The sequence below is a fragment of the Pelecanus crispus genome, chromosome 4, assembly GCF_030463565.1.
Source record: "Pelecanus crispus isolate bPelCri1 chromosome 4, bPelCri1.pri, whole genome shotgun sequence".
Lineage (NCBI taxonomy): Eukaryota > Metazoa > Chordata > Aves > Pelecaniformes > Pelecanidae > Pelecanus > Pelecanus crispus.
In genome coordinates this window covers 7,566,569-7,585,312 of record NC_134646.1, presented here as the reverse complement: position 1 = coordinate 7,585,312, position 18,744 = coordinate 7,566,569, and the positions used below count along the sequence as shown (strand labels likewise).

The window sequence follows — 18,744 nt, the reverse complement described above, 5'->3', positions numbered from 1 at the left end:
AAATGCTGTAATAAACAATACCCTAAGTTATATTTATCATTTCTTAAGATTACAAATATGGAATGCCTGCTTCTCATCTCACCAGGCAGAATGGCTGTTGCGACATTTACTGAATTGAAAAAGTTACAGATAAGGTAGGTCTCTCTCAGCCCTGCGAACACACATACACATCTTTTATTCATTCAAGTAGCACCCTGGGCACTTGCAAAACTGTGCATGTCTAAAGCACTGCACATCCGCTATCAAAACAGTACAAGTTTTCCCCACCATGCATTGTCTAGTCTTTTATTTAATCAAGTTCAAGTGGCTCAACAGATAAGCCTTAAGCCTCTTTCCCCACCAGCCCTGGCCAGGCCTACAGCACCTTCTCAAACACCATCTCACCACTGGGACTTAACACACGACTGAACACGCGTGCTCTTAGCCCAAAGCAAATGAGAGGCAAAAGGTGTCTTATGTGAATGTCTTTCTCTGGTGTTCACTTTACATCACATTTACAACTCGCCGAGAGCACAGACATCGTTAACTCTCCCTGATCCTTGGACACACTGCAACGTATAAGGCTGTGGCGATTCAATCATTTTTCATTGACAGTTTATCTGTACAAGCTTTTTCCTGTTTCATTTGCGGCTTTACTTTTTATTAAAGCCCATTAAACCACTTTTTTGATTCCTTAGGAATTACCCCCCTCAGCCAATCTGTATGAGCCTCACACATTAGCCCTTCTGTTTTCACAACAAAATAAAGGTTTCACTACATCCACCTGGCAGACAAATGCCCACAACCTTTGCAAGCACTTATACCTGTATGACGAAAAGCATTACACCAAGAGCTGAACAGCAGCAGCACCAAAGGCATTTAAGGCAGATACAGCTGCTGCAAATAAAAGTGTGATCAACGGGGGGAGCTCTAAACCTGGAAATAAAAACCTGTTTCTCAATCCTACTGATCAAGAAAGCAACTTGAGGGAAAGAGGAGTACTACGCTAATTTAGAGGAGAGCTCTCAAAATACCATAGCCATTCCTAACAAGTAAACACATACTCAATTATGTTGTTGGGGTCTGAGGTTGGGCATTGACTTTTTAACTGGAAGAAAAAGCTAAATTATGCATGCAAGCAACTCCCCAGAGGTATTAATTTGCAGAGAATGAGCTACACCTGTAAAGTGTCTAGAAACCTAGGCAGTACTCGAATAATGGGATTTCCATTTATTCTTTTAGTAATTTCTATTCTTACATGATAGGATGGCACTATGGTTTGTAGTAAATTAACAGGCTTAAAACAGACCAACTGCAGTTTTCATGTTTTCTCTCCTAGAGTAATTCTAGAAAAGCAGTCATTTATATGACTTTTAACATGTTGGTACATATGTATAACAATCCTCAGAGCCTGACTATTGACTGGGTGAGAGGGAAAACTCTGGCTGTGGAACAGTTTCCAAAAAAATTACTGTAATCATAAATATTTCAGAAGTTACATGCAATTCCTCTGACCTCATCCTCAGCTTATTATTTCAGTAGAAGTCACAGCTTTAAAGAAAGAATGCATTGCATATTAATATGGGGAAATATAAATAGATTAGGTTTAATTATTTAATTTAACATAGAGTTGTTTTTTTAATGAAATGAGTGTTTTCAACCACCTCTATAACCAAACATTATATAATAATAATAATAACAAAACTTCCTATAGGATTAAATAACAAAAAGCCGTAAAGATTTTTTTTTTTTTTCGTTTTCTGGTGAGAAAAGAGGCATGGAGGGCAAAGCAAGTTGATGCCAGGAAGTCAGCACACAATGCGCAGCCAAGTTAGCCACTAAAACTATAATTACAGCTAAACTGGTTATATTACTGAAAAAAGGCAAAATTGCTTTACCAACACTTCTGAGAGTCAGTATGCTGGAAAACAGCATCTCTCCCTTAAAATGGACAATGACAACGCCATGTTTGAAAACAGAGTTTTGACAGGGAAGTGAAGTTAATTTATAGAAATTAAAGTGTTGGGACACTTTCAAAAGTAACTGTAAAATAACTTTATTTAGGAAATAGCTATAATCAGATTCTGTATCAACCCAAATACTGACTCTGTGGAATTTTATGAGAATGACAAATATAGGAAGTCATTCAGCAGATCAGTAAATTGCTAATTTCTCAAAGCCTTCACGATTTCAAGACAACTGCGATTTGCACCTTTTGCTCCCTTTTCTGGGTGAATTTCAATTTAAAAAAAAAAAAAAAAAACCCAAACAAACCCAAACTCATCTCTAAGTTTCCAATCCTAAAAAATATTCCAGTAAATAAAAGCGGAGCACAAAACCACACATACACAAAGGTGAAGTTTTGAAGTTCAGCAGTGGTTTAAAAAAAAAAAAAAAAAAAAAAAAAAAAAAAATCACTTAACTCTCCCCAACCTGTCAGCCAGTAATTCTCTTAACGGCAACACGACTTTTCAGCAAGGGCTTCTCAGATAGCAGTTTGCAGTGTACTTGCTAAGGACAACAGCAGCAATGCGGGCTCCTTCGAACCTGACATCAACTCTATGTGCAGAGATCACCCTCATCCTTTACAAGCAACTTACAAGTTTAAAGAACTTGCCTTGATCGTGCAGTTATATACCCTTGCCTAATGCAAATGCAACACAAGCAGCTTGACCCCTGCTTCAGGAGGTGTTGGGCTGTCATTACGTTAAATTAATGAATAGTAAAATGAAGAATCTCTTAAGACTAATGAGCTTAGTGTCATTACATTCTCCACACCAGCACCACTCCTTGGTTGAGATTTCATAAAACAGCTGAGCCACTCCACTGCCCACAGAGGAGGTAGCAGTTAGCCACCAGTTACTCAACGTTAGTCTTAATCCTAACAAACATCTGCAAATGTTTGACTTTGGGTACTAATTCCATCAAAGCAAGAGAGAAACATAGCATCTTCTACAGGGTAAGAGCCTGCGGTGCAAAGCAGACACCTCCCGGTACGTCACTAGGTTGTAACAGGTTGCATACCTCAACTTTACATCGACTTCCTCTGCCTGGATGACTGCACCAGTCACAGGCTGCACAGTGACGGCATCACCTGGATTTACTTTCAGGTTCTTCTGGGTGGTTTCACTCAGCCCAACTTTCCCACCTGGAAAGCCTGTGGTGGGCCAAGCAGTACAAACCTAGGAAGAGTTTCAAAGCAAAAAACTGTCAGTTGAGATTTTCCGCCCCATTTCAAGTCCTCCCATTAAAGCAAGCAATGTTTTGTTATGAAAAACGTAAGCTGAGGGGGAAGAAGGATTAAGTTAAAACCTGGTGCCACAAAATAAGATACAAGTAGCACTGAGTTCTTAAGATATGATCCAAGACACTTTTCAAGATGGAAAGGGACACATTTTGCCTACAAAGGAGATAAAAAAATTCCACCAGGACTCTACATGTTCTGCAGATGACACAAAAGCATGCACTGTGCTGACTAGGAAATGCTACAAATCAATGAAGAAAGAAGAATAAAGGCCTATACTCTTCCTTTGCAAGTAAAACACATGTGCATATATAATATACAATACATATATTCACACACACCACTTACAAATTTCTTGAAAAAAATCAGCAGCATGGATTTTTTTCCAGTACTGAGAACAAAGATGTAACTACAGCGTTGTCCTGGTTTCGGCTAGGATAGAGTTAATTTTCTTCCTAGTAGCAGGCATAGTGCTGTGTTTTGGATTTAGTAGGAGAAGAATGTTGATAACACACTGATGTTTTAGTTGTTGCTGAGTACTGCTCATGCTAGTCAAGGACTTTTCAGCTGCCCATGCTCTGCCAGGTACACAAGAAACTGGGAGGGGGCACAGCCAGAATAGTTGATCCAAACTGACCAAAGTGCTATTCCATACCATATGGTGTCATGCTCAGTATTTAAACTGGGGGGGGTTGGCCGGGGAGCAGCGATCACTGCTTGGGGACTGTCTGGGTATCGGTCGGTGGGTGGTGAGCGATTGCATTGTGCATCACTTGCTTCGTGTATCATTATTATCATTATTATATTGTTATTATTATTATTTTACTTTATTTCAATTATTAAACTGTTCTTATCTCACCCCAGGAGTGTTTCTCACTCTTACTCCTCCGATTCTCTCCCCCATCCCATCGGGGTAGGGGGAGTGAGCGAGCGGCTGCGTGGTGCTGAGTTGCTGGCTGGGGCTAAACCACGACAAGCGTAGAAAATACAGAAAAGCACATTGATTATCTTTCTCAACGCATGCTCCTTTCTCAACACGTGCTCCATTTTGGTCCCTGTTGAATACAACAGAAACACAATAAAAGCACAAGAAAAGCACCTGCAGGAATAAAATAGAAAGTCTCACCTCCTGTCGCCCATCAGCGGAGGTGAGCAGGACGGGCCGGCCTATGCATATGTTTGCAGACTTCATGCTGCTCAGCGACAGCTGGGCGAGGGCTCTTCGCAGCATTTTTGGAACTTGGTCATCTCCTAACGTTTTCGGGAGAAAAAAAACCCACTGAATTCGTCTGATCGGTAGGAAAAAAAAGATGTGTTTCTCGCGCTGCCCTGTCAACACAAGTAGCAAACCCCCTCCGAGCCCTCTGTGAGGGGCAGCGCCCAGCCCTGAGGGCAGCCACGGAGCCTCCCGGGGGGAAGCCGCGCTGGAAGGGGGCAGGTTCTGGCAGGCCTGAAAACCCCCGCGGTTACCCGCTGCTGCTTGCTGGATTTTCCACCCCGTTTCAGCTACCAGCGGGACCCTTCTGCGGCGCTCGCTACTCCTCGACACCGTAACAAAAAGCAAATTTCACGGGGTCTCAGCCGAGCTGGCCTGAGAGACACGCACACACCCCCACCCCCCCGGTCCCGCGGGGCCCGGCTCCGTGAGGGGACGGGGCAGCCCCTGGGGCCCGCCAGGCCCCGCCGCGGGGCCGGGCCCGCTCTGGCAGCCGCGGGGAGCGGGAGCCCGGCTCTGCAGGGATTCCATTTTTAAACGAGCCGCCCTCAGCCCGTCCCCGCCGCCCGCACCCCCGTACCTGCCTCCGCGGCCTCGGCGACGCCCAGCACCAGCGGCCCGCCCTCGGCGGCGGCGGCGGCGGCCCGCGGGGAGCAGCCGCCGGCCGGGCCCGGCCGCCCCTTGCTCTTCCTTCTGGAGGAGGCGGACATGCTGCCCGCCGGCTGCCGCCGAGCCGTTCCGGGAGCAGAGGCCGGCACCGCCCCGGGGGCGGCCGCTTCCCGCCCGGCCCTGCCCCCGCAGCGCCATGGTGAGGCTGTGGCGGGCGCTGCGCCGGGCCCGCGGCGGCGGGGCCCTGACGGGGCTGCGGGCGCGGCCGGACAAGTTCGGGGGGGTGAGCGTGGACCTGGCCGAGCTGCGCCGGCCCCTCCGCCTGGAGCCGGCCGCCTTCGGGCGGTGGCTGCGGGGCAAGTGCCGGGCGGGGGCCCCGGGGCAGCAGGGCGGGCGGGGAGGGAGGGAGGGAGGGAAGGGAGGGGGCGGGTCTCGCCTCAGCCCCTCGGCGAGCTCCCCTCAGCCGCCTCCGCTGGCCTCCTCGGCGGCCTCCTCACATACGCCGCCAGCCGCGGCCCTGTGGTGGAGGGCGTCGGCGGGAGGGAGCAGAGACCCATTTCCCCCGTGCCTTATGGCAGATCCGAACCTACAAGCAAGCGTTTTGCGTGCAAACGCTTAAATCGCACCACGTAAAACGCCGAGCTGGCGGTGCCTCCCCTTGTCGCTGCTGACACGTCCCTCGCACCGATGGTGGGTTGGCCCCGTGGTAAATGAGGTGAAAACACAAGACTTCAAGGCGTTCATCCCAGCCGCCGTGCGCGACAAGGCGTAAAAGCAGAAGGAGCGCGGGGGTCTTCGAGCGGCGGCCCTCGCCCTCCTCACCTGGCTCTCTTGCAGGCGCGGTGGCCCGGTGGCGGCAGGAGGGCCGCGTCGCCGTCTGGCTGCGCGTCCCCATTCTCCAGAGCGGGTTTGCGGCGGCGGCCGCTTCGCAAGGCTTTGCCTTCCACCACGCCGAGCAGCGCTCGTCCACCTTGACGCTGTGGCTGGGAGAAGGGCCCAGCAGGCTCCCGGGGTACGCCACCCACCAGCTGGGTGTTGCAGGTTAGTTACAAAAGCAGTGGGACCCATGAAAAGCCTTTTGAACGAGTCTCTAGGACCAGGTGTGGTAGAAAACCAGCTGGTCCTCTTGCACGACCAGCGTATGGAAACCAGCTACATGTAAAGTAAAGCGTGTTGTTCATGAATGCACCTGTACCGCCACGCGTGTTCCTAAAAGCAGGCCAACAAAGACAGAGGCTTCTCAAAACTATTCCAGTTTGAGAAAATGGTAAACAGCTCAGGGAGAAGAAAGCGTGGTCCTGAAGCTTTAAAGTTTACCTCACAAATTTTGAGAAATGTGTCTTGGCTTTCACCTTGCAGGTGAGAGAGGTAGGATTTCAAGGTTCAAGCAGTTTTTTAAAAGTAAAAAAGTAACTACAAACTTCTTAGGAAAAAAATAATTTCTCTGCTCCCTGTCCTTACTGTAGATGCTTAATATATGCATCTGCATAAACTATCACTCAAGTTAAGGTTTGTAAAAGGGGCAAAGTTGACCCAACAGAGGTTGTCCACAACCCAAACAAGTATATTTTACAAACAAACATCTGGATACCGTACTCTTGCCTATCTAGACCTCCCACAACCACAGCTGGAAAGGATTTGCTCTAAAAACTGAGGAAATTCCCAAGGAACTAGATAAGATGGTGTCCCATTTTTATTATACAGCGCGGTACAAGGAACTGGTGATGAGTCAACTTGAACTCAGCTTCACCAGCTTTGAATGGTTTTGCCCTCTCAACAGTCTTCCACAGATAGGCAGTTACCTGTCCCATCACTCAGTAATCTCCTGTAATCTGGAGCAGTGCCAAGTACCCCTCGCAATCTGGTAAAGGCTATGTTAAGGCTTAGCAGTTAGAGCAGAGAGACAGTAAATCTCTCCCGTTAGAAGCTTGACTAGTTTGTTCTTGACTTGCAGGGAGGTTAATTCTTCACCAAAGTGGTGTTAAGACCCATAAATAGCAATTTGAAAAAAATCTGCTTAGGAAGGACTCATAAAAGCTGGATTATTCTAGGTAGCAGCAGGTCAGGTGAAAGTAAGTTTTGGAAAAACAAAGCCTTTAATTACAGAGCAGTGCTGCCTCTATTGGGTGCGGGAGTTTTCAGTGACAAAGCCAGCAGAGGGCAGCGTAGAAGCTGAAGGCAGGCTTGGATTTTTTCAATGGACATGTTAGAGCATGTTTTCCTGAGGTATGAAAACCTCACCGTTAAAATATGTGGCATTAAAATCGAGTACGATAATGCATTTCCCTAGAAAAAAGCACCGTGTTACTCCTTACAGTTACAACTTGCGTGGTTGAGGAAAGATTATTAACTGAAAGGGGATTTTTCTGAAGTAGGTTTTGCATAGCTGAAAGTGCTGTTTAGAGGAAAAGCATCTAATAGATATGTTGTGACCCTGATGGTTATCAGGAAGGATTTAATATAAGAAAAATCGTAGTTTTGAAAAAGTCTCAAATACACATTTGAAAATATCAAAAAATGCACTTTCAAAGCATAATTTGCTGTTGCACTTTGAGATAAACGCTTGGCACTCTGCAAGTAGGAAAAAACTTTGAGGAAAGAAAAAGTTTCATAAATGCAGGTGTATGGAGTTCATAATTTCTTGCACAGATTTAAAAACTGCACAACATATAATGTATGTATTCTTTGCTACCACTTTTCAAACCTGTACATTTTTTTAATTGGAGTTTCTTTAAAAGAGGTAAAGACGTAAGGAAGGCATTTGTGCAGGTAAACAAGCAGATTTCTGTGTGTGAAATAATGACTGCAATTTTTCTTTTTTTCCCCTCTGCTCCACTCGCTCTCAGTGGATCGAACACATTCCAAGAATACACTAAGCAGTGTGGATACCACCTGGCATATGTTTATTCCATTATCTTTCTACTTCAGGAGGGAGACCCTGGGTAGTGGAAGGACTTCATTCTATTTTTAATTAATTTTATCGAAATATTAAGTTATTTAAATATGTGCATTTGTATCGTGTATATGGGCCAAACCCTAGGCATTTTTATTTCCTGCACAAAAAACTGTATTTTAGAAAGTTTCTGTAGTAAAGAGAAGCAAATCTGCTGATGAGAGTCTGCATCTCAAAGCTGTGGCCAATCAGTTAAATACTGATTTAGTCCCTCGAGCATCCTGAAAATAAAAAGCGGAGACATTGAGAGTGGTTTGCTAGCCAGCGGGAAGCCAGCACAGGGAGCAGACGGCAGGTAGCGAGCCTGTGTTGCCAAGTAGACCAGCAGCTGGTTTTCGTCCTGTCTGGAGTTTCCCACACAGTGAACGCTGCGCAGCCAGGACGAGCGCCTCGGCATCATCCAGCCAAGTGATGACAAAGGTGTGAATAAGCAAGGTCAGGCCATATTTTGCCAGACTAGATCAGAGTCGCCAAGCAGAGAGTAGCAAACGTTACTCATTGGGCTTGGCCATTATTGTTTAGAAATAGTGGAATATGTGATGTGTCTTCCAGCTAACTTGCTGCATCCGTTTGTAGGCGGCAGGATTTTCCAAATATGTAAAGGTACAGAAAATCTTCTGGTGTATGAAATGATTATGATGTTTGTGAAAAGCATTTCCAAAGAAAGTGACGTGTTTGTAAATATGGCATGTAACGATGTCATAGGAAGACAAGTTGAGGAAGGAAAGTAAAAGGAGAGGAGGAAAAGTAAAAGCCGTTCTCTTCTCCCTCACGTGTAGTATGAGCCTTACAACACGGCTGTTACTTTCAGTGCTGCCTACCTTAATCTAGTTGTTGAAACAAAGTCATTGGAGTTGAAGAGGGAGAAGGGTCTCCACACACCCATACACACACGTGATCATCAGCCTTGGCCAGTCCTGTTGCTTAAGGAAATGTGTAAAATGAGCAGCTGCGTAAATGTCAGACTGCACAGGAAGATGGAGTTAGATAGGTTATAATGGTCCAAGGAATCAGAAGTGATTTAAAGGCAGTTCCCAAGTTGTTTTACAAAGTAATAACTATTCCTGTCTGCTGATGTTTACAATGCAAGCAGCCGTGTGTGCTCATTACGTGGATGACACGTGCTTTTCAATGCTGAACATCTGTTCATACATGTTTACGTCAGTCATAAATAAAACAGGTAGAATGAAGATATTTTTTCCCCTCCGTTACTCATTGTCTGGAGTTGTCTAAGGGATTTTTTTTTTTTTTTTTTTTAATAATTTTCTTAACCTGTTTCCCAAAAGAGAACATGCAAAACAAAGCGGTGTTGTAATAGCGATTACTTGGTTAGGTTACAAGTGTAAACCTTTCCAGAAAGTCATCCTGGCGCTGGATGATTTAAAGCTCCAGGTACCACATTTGTAGCAAGAGGGAGTTTTCAAAACCACAGTTCAGAGCCTGCAGCCAAGCTCTGATTTCCCTGACACTAACCAGGGCTGGCCCAGCGAGCTTCAGCACAGGGACTCCTGAGTTACAGCTGGGAAAATGAGACCAGACAGCAAATCCCAATGGTGTTTTTCCTTTCTTCTTCCTTTGGATTTCGGTATCATCTAGCAGAGATTCTGGATATCTCACAGAGAATTTCACTGCCAAAAATTACATTCACAGGCAGCGGTTTCTGGGGAGCAGAGGAGAGAAAAACGTTCTTTCTGTTTAATTCAAACTGCAGTTTCCTTTCTTCAGCAGTCCTCCTTGGTCTCAGCAACCCATTTGGCTGGCGAATGTCTTTTCTAGAAAATAATCCCTGTAATCACAGCATGCATCAAAGTTGCTCCTGCTTTCCTTTTGTTCCCTCTTTTAATCAGTACAGTACTTGGACCTGGACTCTGCTAAATATTTACAGGCGGAATGAAATTGTGAAGTCATAAGCCATGGGGAGTCAGATATGTGACTACCCTCTTAAAGCACATCCTTTGACATATCTTGAAGGAAGATTGGTATTTCATCTTTTAAATAGTCCTCCTACACATAAGCCTGCCATGTATTATTAAAAAACCAGAGAATGTTTTGAGCTGGGCACTCATTCCTTAATAATTCCCTTCTGTGGAAATACTTCCCCATAGCATTTTAGATGCGTATATCATCACAGAGCTGTCCATATACTCTTCCTCCTGCTGTAAAATGATATAAGCATTTTTTTGTCATTACCTACTAATTTGAAACCCAGGCATGACTGATGTGGGAAAGAGCCTGGTAAGTTGCACCACTGTACTCATTCTGCTCACCACAGCGCACTTCAAAATCTGAGAAAAATACCTGTTTTAAAGGGAAGACATTTTGAAAGTATGACCAATGAGTGTGATGTGATGGTTAAACATGAAAGCACTTGGATTTTAAAAGTAGGAAAACTTGTAATCTGCGGGAACAAAGTCATGGGCTGAGATGATGACACAAGGGAAAGCTGAACTTTTCAGTAAAAAAAACCCAAACACCCAGGATGTATGAATCAAGTGAAAGCGTCACTTTTCCACTTGGAAGCAATGCTTTTTGATTAACAAATTGACTCAGATTACTGTGCAGTTCCTATCATGAGTTGTTAGCTGGGTAGTACAGTATGCGTTGATAGTCAACCCGTTGAACATTACCAGTACAGTCAGCCCATGGAGTACTAAACCTTGTGTGTTATTAACCAGAAAACACTCAGGCAGGAATTCGGTCATGAATTTCACTGGAGAAGGGTTCTCGCCCATCGTGGCTACTTGGCCAGAGTCACTGGAAAAATTTCTGTTATTTGAGCGAGATTACAGGCACATCTCTTGCTGAAGCAAGCAGCTGTGCTAGATTATTTGGAAGATGTCTTGATCTTGCATTCTTTAGTTCTGGTAAGATTAACACAAGCAAATTATTCTTTTCACTTCTTGTCTAATCTGGAATTTAAACATGGGAAGTATTTATCTTGGTACTGCTAACTAATTATATATACTATACAGGATACGTAACCTTTTTTTCATATTTTGTTGTGTATCAGTTTTCCACCGACAAACCATTTTCTGTGATTCGCCCAGACAAATCTTACTAACTGTAAGTCGAGTATCATTAGGGGTTTGTCATGCTTTATCAAAACATGTGAAATTATGGCTGTTAAGATTGAACGTAGTTGTCTAACACTTAATCTTTGTCAAAATTATCTCTGTACTAGGTGCTGTTTTAGATGAAAGCACTGGAAAGGTGTTGGTTGTACAAGACAGAAATAGGGTAAGTTTGTTACAGTATTATAAAATAGAGAAGTTCATTTAGATAAGCCTACCCCATAGTATAAAATGATCTTTTTCTTTTCATTCCAGTCCAGAATTGTGATAGTTAACTTGTCTGTGTCTTGGAACATATCTGTCAACACAGCGCTGTATTGCATTTGAAGGGAAAAAAAAAAAATCGACTATGAGAATCAACAGCTTTGTTGTTAATTATAACTGGGGATTGAATCAGCAGAATTAAGCATCCTTTCTGCTTTGAGTTTTCTGTCTTCTCCTGTAACTGACCCAAGAATCCCTGATCTTGTGTTTGGATCCATGCAGACTTCTGGAATATCCCCATGGCTTAAAGCAGGTTTTGGGAGAATTCTTCTGATTTTGTTTGGTTTCAAAAATCCCAGGCGTATCTGTGGCTTTAAATATGCAATAACGTGGTTGGCCATGACCTGGAGCCCCCCTTTGTACAGCAGGTGTAAAGATCATTAATTTCTCACAAACGGAAGCGCCTGACTTTGCTACCGAGAGTGCCAAGCCAGAGAGCATTAGTGTGGCGATGGTGGCTCCTGTGATGTGGCTTGAGGTAACCAAGCATCCATCACTGGTAACGTCTTCCAGCCTCTATCAGGCTAACCTAGGTTTTAATACAGCAAGTGCAGAAAGCTCGCTAGCTCAGTAGCAGCTGCCTCTGCTAGGCCATTTAAAATAGACTTAGCTCCCTTTATGCTTTCATTTGCTAATTAAAGTGTCTCTAGTACAGTGAGATTAACTGCAATTCTAACGTGGAAACAATCAAAACTTGCATACGCTAACTGAAGTATACTTGGATGCATCATTTTCATTTTACATAGTTAAAACTATGCCAGAATCTCACTGGCTACATTTTTCTGTCTTTCCTGAAATAGCTACTAAGAGATTTCTTCCCAGGACCCAAAACATCGCTTCAGTTCATTGGTAACTACAACACAATGAACATCAGTGAAAGGGTGCTTTCATAGGCAGGTTCAATCATACAACATGTTGAATTTGTAACTCAAGAGTTCAGAGGAAGAGAAACACCCTTTTCTTGTTTCCTGTAAACGATTAATTTTATATTTTTACTTACCATAAAGTAAAAATCTCAAGGACTTCTCTGTAGCAGGACCTTCAGGCTTATATTCAGTAATTACCAGTTAAAGCATAAATCCAGCATGCAAGCTATAGGCTCCAAAAGCGGTTCCAGTTCTAGTGAGTCTCCAGGAACAGAGCAGCACATTGTAAACTTTAGAAATGGTACCTTTATTTTTCCTTTCATGCACAAAGAAATTACAAAACTGCATGCTTACCTTTTAGTAAAGATCTTAAAACAGGTCTCAGAGTAATAATGGAAATTGCCCATGCTGCCTATTTAGAAGGAAATAGCAGTTTCCTAAGCTCGGGAGGCTTTAAGGTTTGACTTCTTAATGCTTGTTAAAGCTCACCCGCAGCCATTGTAAGCGCAGATACCTCTGTCCAGTTTTTACAGTGAGACAGCCGATGCGCTATTCAGGTTCTAGGTCCAATTCCACACTCACCAGACATCACCTCCTTAGCCTCTGGCCCCAAAATGCAAGAGGACCAGCCTGGCACCACTCTTCCTTCCACAGCTCATTCTGAAAAGTGGGATGGGTATGTTCCAGGTCAGCTATTTCAGCTTCCCTTTCGGGAACAAAGCTGACACTGACCACAGTGAGTGAGGAAAGTGAAAGGAAAAAAGTGATTGTTTCTGACTCCCCTCTTTACAACTCTCTTGTCTTGAGCAGATAAAATTAAGTGTAAGAACTGAGGTGTGTGAATACCCATAGATTTCTTACGCAGTAAACAAATATTCCAGTGCAAGCAAATTGGCTCAGACAGTGTCTGTTTCCCACTGTCAGTTCCACCACTCCTCTCCCTTCTCCTTCCCCACGAAGTGAGCAGTTTCCCTGATATGGTGACTTCTAATACAAATTATGTTCCAAAAGCTTAAAAAAAAATTAAACAGCTAGTAGAATTTTAAGAGCTGTTTGGGTTTAATCATGAAAGGACAATTCCACAGCCCACAAAGAAAGATTTCCAGGAACTGAAAGCAAATCTGAAAGCCAACAGACAAATGTATGTATTTTCCATCTGGGCTATTTTTAATCCATTACTTTAAATTCCTATCCAAGCCCTTTAAGAGTGCCCAGAAAACAAACATTTTCCAGTGTAGTCGGTGGGGTTTCAAATCACTGGAAAGCACACGACTTCCCTCTCTATGCTGCACATACAAGAAAAGCTGCCTCTTTTTTTTTTCCAGAGTGTACCTTTTTACTGCGTTAATTTCTAGTTGAAGGTTAACAACTTCTTAACATAAACTTTTAATAAGGAAAGAAGGAAAAAGAACAGTACATTGATGAAAGGTAAAGCCTACAAATCTTTATGCATTTGCAAGAGGCGTAGGAACTGGGACTCCTTCACCACTATCAATAACAGCACCAAGTCTGCACTTCACATTCTGGTTTTAGTACTGAACTTTATTGCAATTCAATAAATGCTTCCATATATAAATCACACACGAGGCCTCAATTTTTGTATTCCATGAAAACAAATGACAAGTTACACTGAATGGTTATTACAGACACACGTCATCTTAAAGCCAGTGCAGTATAGAACAGTACTACAATCATAATACCTGTTTGTAAGATTAAATATATATACATTTTTAAAAGCCAAAACCATGGAAGTGGAATACATTAGTGATTAAATATAAGGTTATATAGTCTATAGCAGCTTTTTTTTAATATTCAACTACTCTATCTAGTTATCTAGCAGCAACGTTGTCTAATGACTGTTAGACAGTTTGTATTTTCAATCAGTAGATGTTTTGTTCCAATATTTCATACAGACTGTAGATATCTCTGATCATCACATTAGCAAGAACAAAGAAGTTTAAAGCCTTACTGATGTTTGTAAGAGTAATTACAATACTGCAACTTCAACAACGAAAAGTCACGTGTTAATTGTCTCCTTTGTACTAGAGAGTACAAAACAGGCTGCATACTTCATTAATTTTTTTTTTTCCTCCAAAACAGACTCTAAATGCGTGGAAATTTCCAGGAGGTCTGTCTAATCCAGGCGAAGACATTGGTAAGTCCTAGGATAACAGGTCAGACGTCAACAGAATTATAAAGACATTAACAGTACTGAAATACATCGTGACCCGCATCGCTCCTATGACTAATCACTTCTTTTGAATTAATGGGGAATAGATGAAGTGACATGATCCCATGACCTTAATGCTAATGGGGTAACATTACGTTCGGGGCCGAGAAGCTTTGTATTTATAACATTTACCCTTTTCCACAATTTCTCTTAAATGAGTGCTTGAAGCCAGCTTGTTTTTCATAGGCTTGTTGGCTGTGCTGTAATACGAGCCAACAGTGCAGAGGATTAAGGTAATCAGTATATAACCCAAATAAAACTGAAACAGCGAGCCCTCAGCTCACGCTGGAATCCAGGGCAGTGAGCTCAGTGATGTACTGAGCAAAAATTTCCAACTCTCCATTTTTATGTGCAAAACAGAAATAAATACACTTGCTTCCTTCCACCCCTGTTCATTTGATTTATTTAGACTAAGAGCTCTTTGGCACAGGACCAGCATTAAGTGCAGCGCCCGAGCCTCAAGGGCACCTACTTTCAGCCAGAGACAGAAGGCACTTCTGTATTAAAAAAAAAAATGCTGATTTGAGGAAACCCCGTCATTTCTACCCAGCGTGGCAGGGGTGATGATGAACGCTGCTGCAGTCATGTTCAGAGGTGAATGAACAAGGGTGTTTACGCAGAGAGAGAAAATCGTGCTTTTTCTCCTTGTATCTCACCCCTTAAAATTATGCTCCACAGACTGCTTAATTCTTAAGTTATACTGCAGTTATTAGGCAGGCCTTGTTTTCAAAAGTTACATTTGCTCACATTAATTTAGCCCCACACCAGTACTCAGATATGACCATATTCTTCCAATAAGTCAAAAATGCAGAACTCAAAAATGTTGCCCAGAGCAACGCGGCAGCTCTGACAAACTGGGTATCGAGCCCAGGTTTCCTGACTCTTTTGTACCTTAGAAATATCTACTGTTTTTAGCAGTCTTCCTACAACAACGTGTGGAGGGCTTGTATTCCAGTTCATTAGTTCAATACACGGAGAAAGTCTCTAGTTAGCGGGATATGGCCGAGTTACAGTTTTCATAACTCGTAAGTCACATTTTAAGTCTTTTTGTCAAACACGGTGATAGAAATCAAAATTATTTGCCTGACAATGCAAATACATGTAACATCGTGAAATGGATTCATGTTTTCAGAAGAATCCCAAACACCGTGTTTGTTGTCAAGCCAGGCTCCCTTTCACTTCTAGGAGATACCAGAGGGATTTTTGTACTGAGGGAAAAGAAAGACCAGCACTGGCAGCAGCTTTCCCAGAGGAATACTGAGTAAGCCAGTGGCCATCCCTCAGGTAACAGGTGAGATTTGGGCTGGAGCCTGGATGTAGGAATTGAGAAACACCTGGGAGGAAACAAGTCTCTTACAGCTCCCCTCCTGTCACTACTAAACTATGTAATAATAAAAGTTATGATTCTCTGCATCACATCTTAATATTACAAGAAGATATAAATTAGTGAAGCATAAAATATAATAGAGCTTAATTTTACTTCTTTTATCCTTACGTCAAACCTTATAAACTCACAGTCATTCCAGGGACTATATTTCAAATTACAGTTAGAAATTGCAATTACAATGCTTGAAGATCCTGTGATTATATGAAGTGACAAAATATACGGCTGCCTACTTTAATGAGTACAAACTGACTTGCGCAAGTAATTGGAATAGTTTCATAATGCAGACTAAGCAAAGTGCACACATTTTTGTATTTGAATACTTCTGAAACCCAAGCCCTAGTGTTTCCTCTAGTTTAACTGTCATGATATTTTTTTTAATATATATACACACATTTAAATAAAAGGGAAACACAAAAAGGCACATTATCTAAAAGCAAAGCTCAAAGCTTAAATGAAATCCCTAATTGTTTCATTCTTCTTACCATAGCCTGCCTCAGCATTCCTCACGATCTTAGTTGTCTACCTTTTTTGACCACTTTTGTGTAATACAGCCCCTTGCCTAATAATAAAACCCCTTGCCACAGGGAGTCTGCTTTGCAACCGCTATTTTAAGCCAGAGGACCTCTCTGGGCAACACCAAATGCAGGCTCTCCAAGGGTCAGGAATGGTAAACGAGTATCTTCCCCCATGTACTTCTTCCCCACATGCAGCAGCCTTTTAACTAATTAATACCGTAAGAAAGTCACAAACAGGAATGTTCCGCAGGCACCGTGTATTAATGGGTCTCCATCCCACAAAGATCTCTATGTACTTGGTGTAAACGTCACACAGCTCGTTCCATTGCAAGATGGAAGTTGAGCTGAGGCAGAAGTACGTGCAGAATCAGGGCCATTAACGTACACTTGTTTGGCCTCTGCTGGATAAATCGTTTTGGTTTTAACTACCTCTCAAATGTCTGCCTTGTTCACCTCTGACGTGTCAAGATGCAAGCTTCCGTAGGAAGGCAGATCTCTATAAAGCCTTGTAAAATGTATTTTGCTTTTGGCAGTAAGCCAACACACTCCTTTCTTACTGAAAATGAACTAACTGAAGCAGGTAACCTCGCAAAACAGCTATATGCATTTACCACTCAAACAAGACACAACTATGAGTTTACATAGATTTGGAAAAAGCTAGTATTTTACCTACCAGTAGTTATCCCAGGCAAGTAGGATTTGACTTGACTGCTACAGAACTGCAGAATTTGGGGAAATACGTGGAGTACCAAAAATCTCATTGGGGCTCTTCAATTTAAGTTATTATTCGAGAGAAAAATCTCTTTTGAAGAGCACTGGCTAGATGGGTAATTCTCTGGCTGTAATTGCAGCACACAGACCCACCCCCGACCCTTGAGTTACGGCTGCTTTTGTCATGAGGAATGTTAACGCTTAAATCGCTTTGGTCGACGTGCACAAAATGTACACGTGCAGCACGGACGCAGCGTGTTTTCTGCAAGAACAGGCTACGTGCTGTGCTGGTATTACGGCATATTTGGAACGTCACTAGACGCTTAAGATCCATTTTGAAAAGGACTTCGTGCCAACTTTCACTTTCTGCAAACAACAGTTGTACCCCTTTTGTTAGACCTTGTGGCAAAGTGCAGTGAAACTAAGCGATCTGGATCAAGTGATCTGACATACGTCCAGGTGTTCAGCTGCACAGGGTCTGAACCTGAAACTGGGTAGAGGCAAGGAGAGAGACGGGGGCTAAGGTTCAAAGGACTGCAACGAGGGTGCAGGGCTGGCTCGGGTCAGATGAGTGGAGCCAGTGCCCATCTGGATGTCCGTTTCAAAACCACACCCTGTACAGTATTATCGAAAGTTTCTTATTTTCATCATGTTGTAGGGTATACGCAAGAGAGGCATGTAGCAATTGGTTTTGTTCAGGGACCAAAAACCGAGCTTAACCTTGTGTCGAAACAAGCAGGCTTACGTTCTGAAAAGCTTATGAAGCAGAAGAGAGAACGCTTCGGGTTAGGAACGTTCCACGATCAAAAGGTTTAAAGAGGGTTAAGCTATTCTTATACGTATGCTAAGGATTGCTCTTTTCACCTAGGAGACACAGCAGTTCGAGAGGTTTTCGAAGAGACTGGCATTAAGTCAGAGTTCAAGTCCATCCTAAGCGTAAGACAGCAACACAACCACCCCGGAGCCTTCGGCAAGTCGGATATGTACATCATCTGCCGCCTGGAGCCCTCCTCCTTCAACATCAGCTTCTGCCAGCAGGAGTGCCTGAGGTGCGAATGGATGGACCTCGACGAGCTTGCTAGGACAAAACACGCTACTCCCATCACCCGCAGCGTAGCTAAACTCTTACTTTACGGATACCAGGAAGGGTTTGATAAGATTGATATTACCATGAGAGAGTTTCCAGCTGTCTACACAGGCCTGTTCTACAAACTATACCACAGGGAGCTGCCCGAGTCCTATAGAAACATTACATGATAGCAATACATTTCACATTTCATTATATTAATAATTTAGAATTATTACTGTAGCGTTATTTAGACCATATTAAAGTTATCCGTGGACTTCTTTTTAGGTAATTATTAGAAAGTAATTATTTATTCTCTAATTAAGCTATAGAGACATAAATTATTTTTAAAGGTAAATATTGCTATAAATGTGCATCAGATTTGTCTTCCCTTACTCTGTAAAGCAAACATAAGGTAAATAAAATCGCTCTACGTAGGTACCTAGCAGAAAACAGAAGTGTTACTGATGCTGAAAATATATTTTCCAAGTAATTTTACCTGCACACACGCTGGCACAACAGGTTTAAAAAGCAATATAAAGACAGTATGAAACACTCATGTTTTAATCTGGTATCTGCAAAAGTAGTTAGTATCAGCAAATAACTGCTTATATTTTTGCTACTTCGGAGAGG

The 18,744-nt window shown here is 42.9% G+C and overlaps 2 protein-coding genes across 2 annotated transcripts in view; one reads left to right on the top strand and one right to left on the bottom strand.

Annotated features, from left to right (window-relative positions):
* AFG2A (AAA ATPase AFG2A) overlaps positions 1-5,261 on the bottom strand; it is a 204,519-nt gene extending 199,258 nt beyond the window's left edge. Inside the window, 4 exon segments of the mRNA XM_075708927.1 lie at positions 3,004-3,161; positions 4,350-4,474; positions 5,020-5,236; positions 5,238-5,261. Coding sequence (XP_075565042.1) covers positions 3,004-3,161; positions 4,350-4,474; positions 5,020-5,236; positions 5,238-5,246 — 509 coding nt within the window. The 5' untranslated portion in view covers positions 5,247-5,261.
* Positions 5,245-18,302, top strand: NUDT6 (nudix hydrolase 6). The gene is made up of 5 exons (XM_075708928.1): positions 5,245-5,404; positions 5,886-6,089; positions 11,183-11,238; positions 14,303-14,357; positions 17,914-18,302. Exons 1-5 carry the CDS (start codon positions 5,245-5,247, stop codon positions 18,300-18,302), a joined length of 864 nt encoding a protein of 287 aa, XP_075565043.1.
* The last annotated feature ends 442 nt before the right edge of the window (positions 18,303-18,744 follow it).

Bases quoted from the DNA above. Each gene is read 5' to 3' on its own strand.
- NUDT6 (XM_075708928.1), top strand. From the start codon at position 5,245: ATGGTGAGGCTGTGGCGGGCGCTGCGCCGGGCCCGCGGCGGCGGGGCC. The intron at 6,090-11,182 runs GTTAGTTACAAA...TCTCTGTACTAG, and splicing joins CCACCAGCTGGGTGTTGCAG to GTGCTGTTTTAGATGAAAGC. The intron at 11,239-14,302 runs GTAAGTTTGTTA...CCTCCAAAACAG, and splicing joins TTGTACAAGACAGAAATAGG to ACTCTAAATGCGTGGAAATT.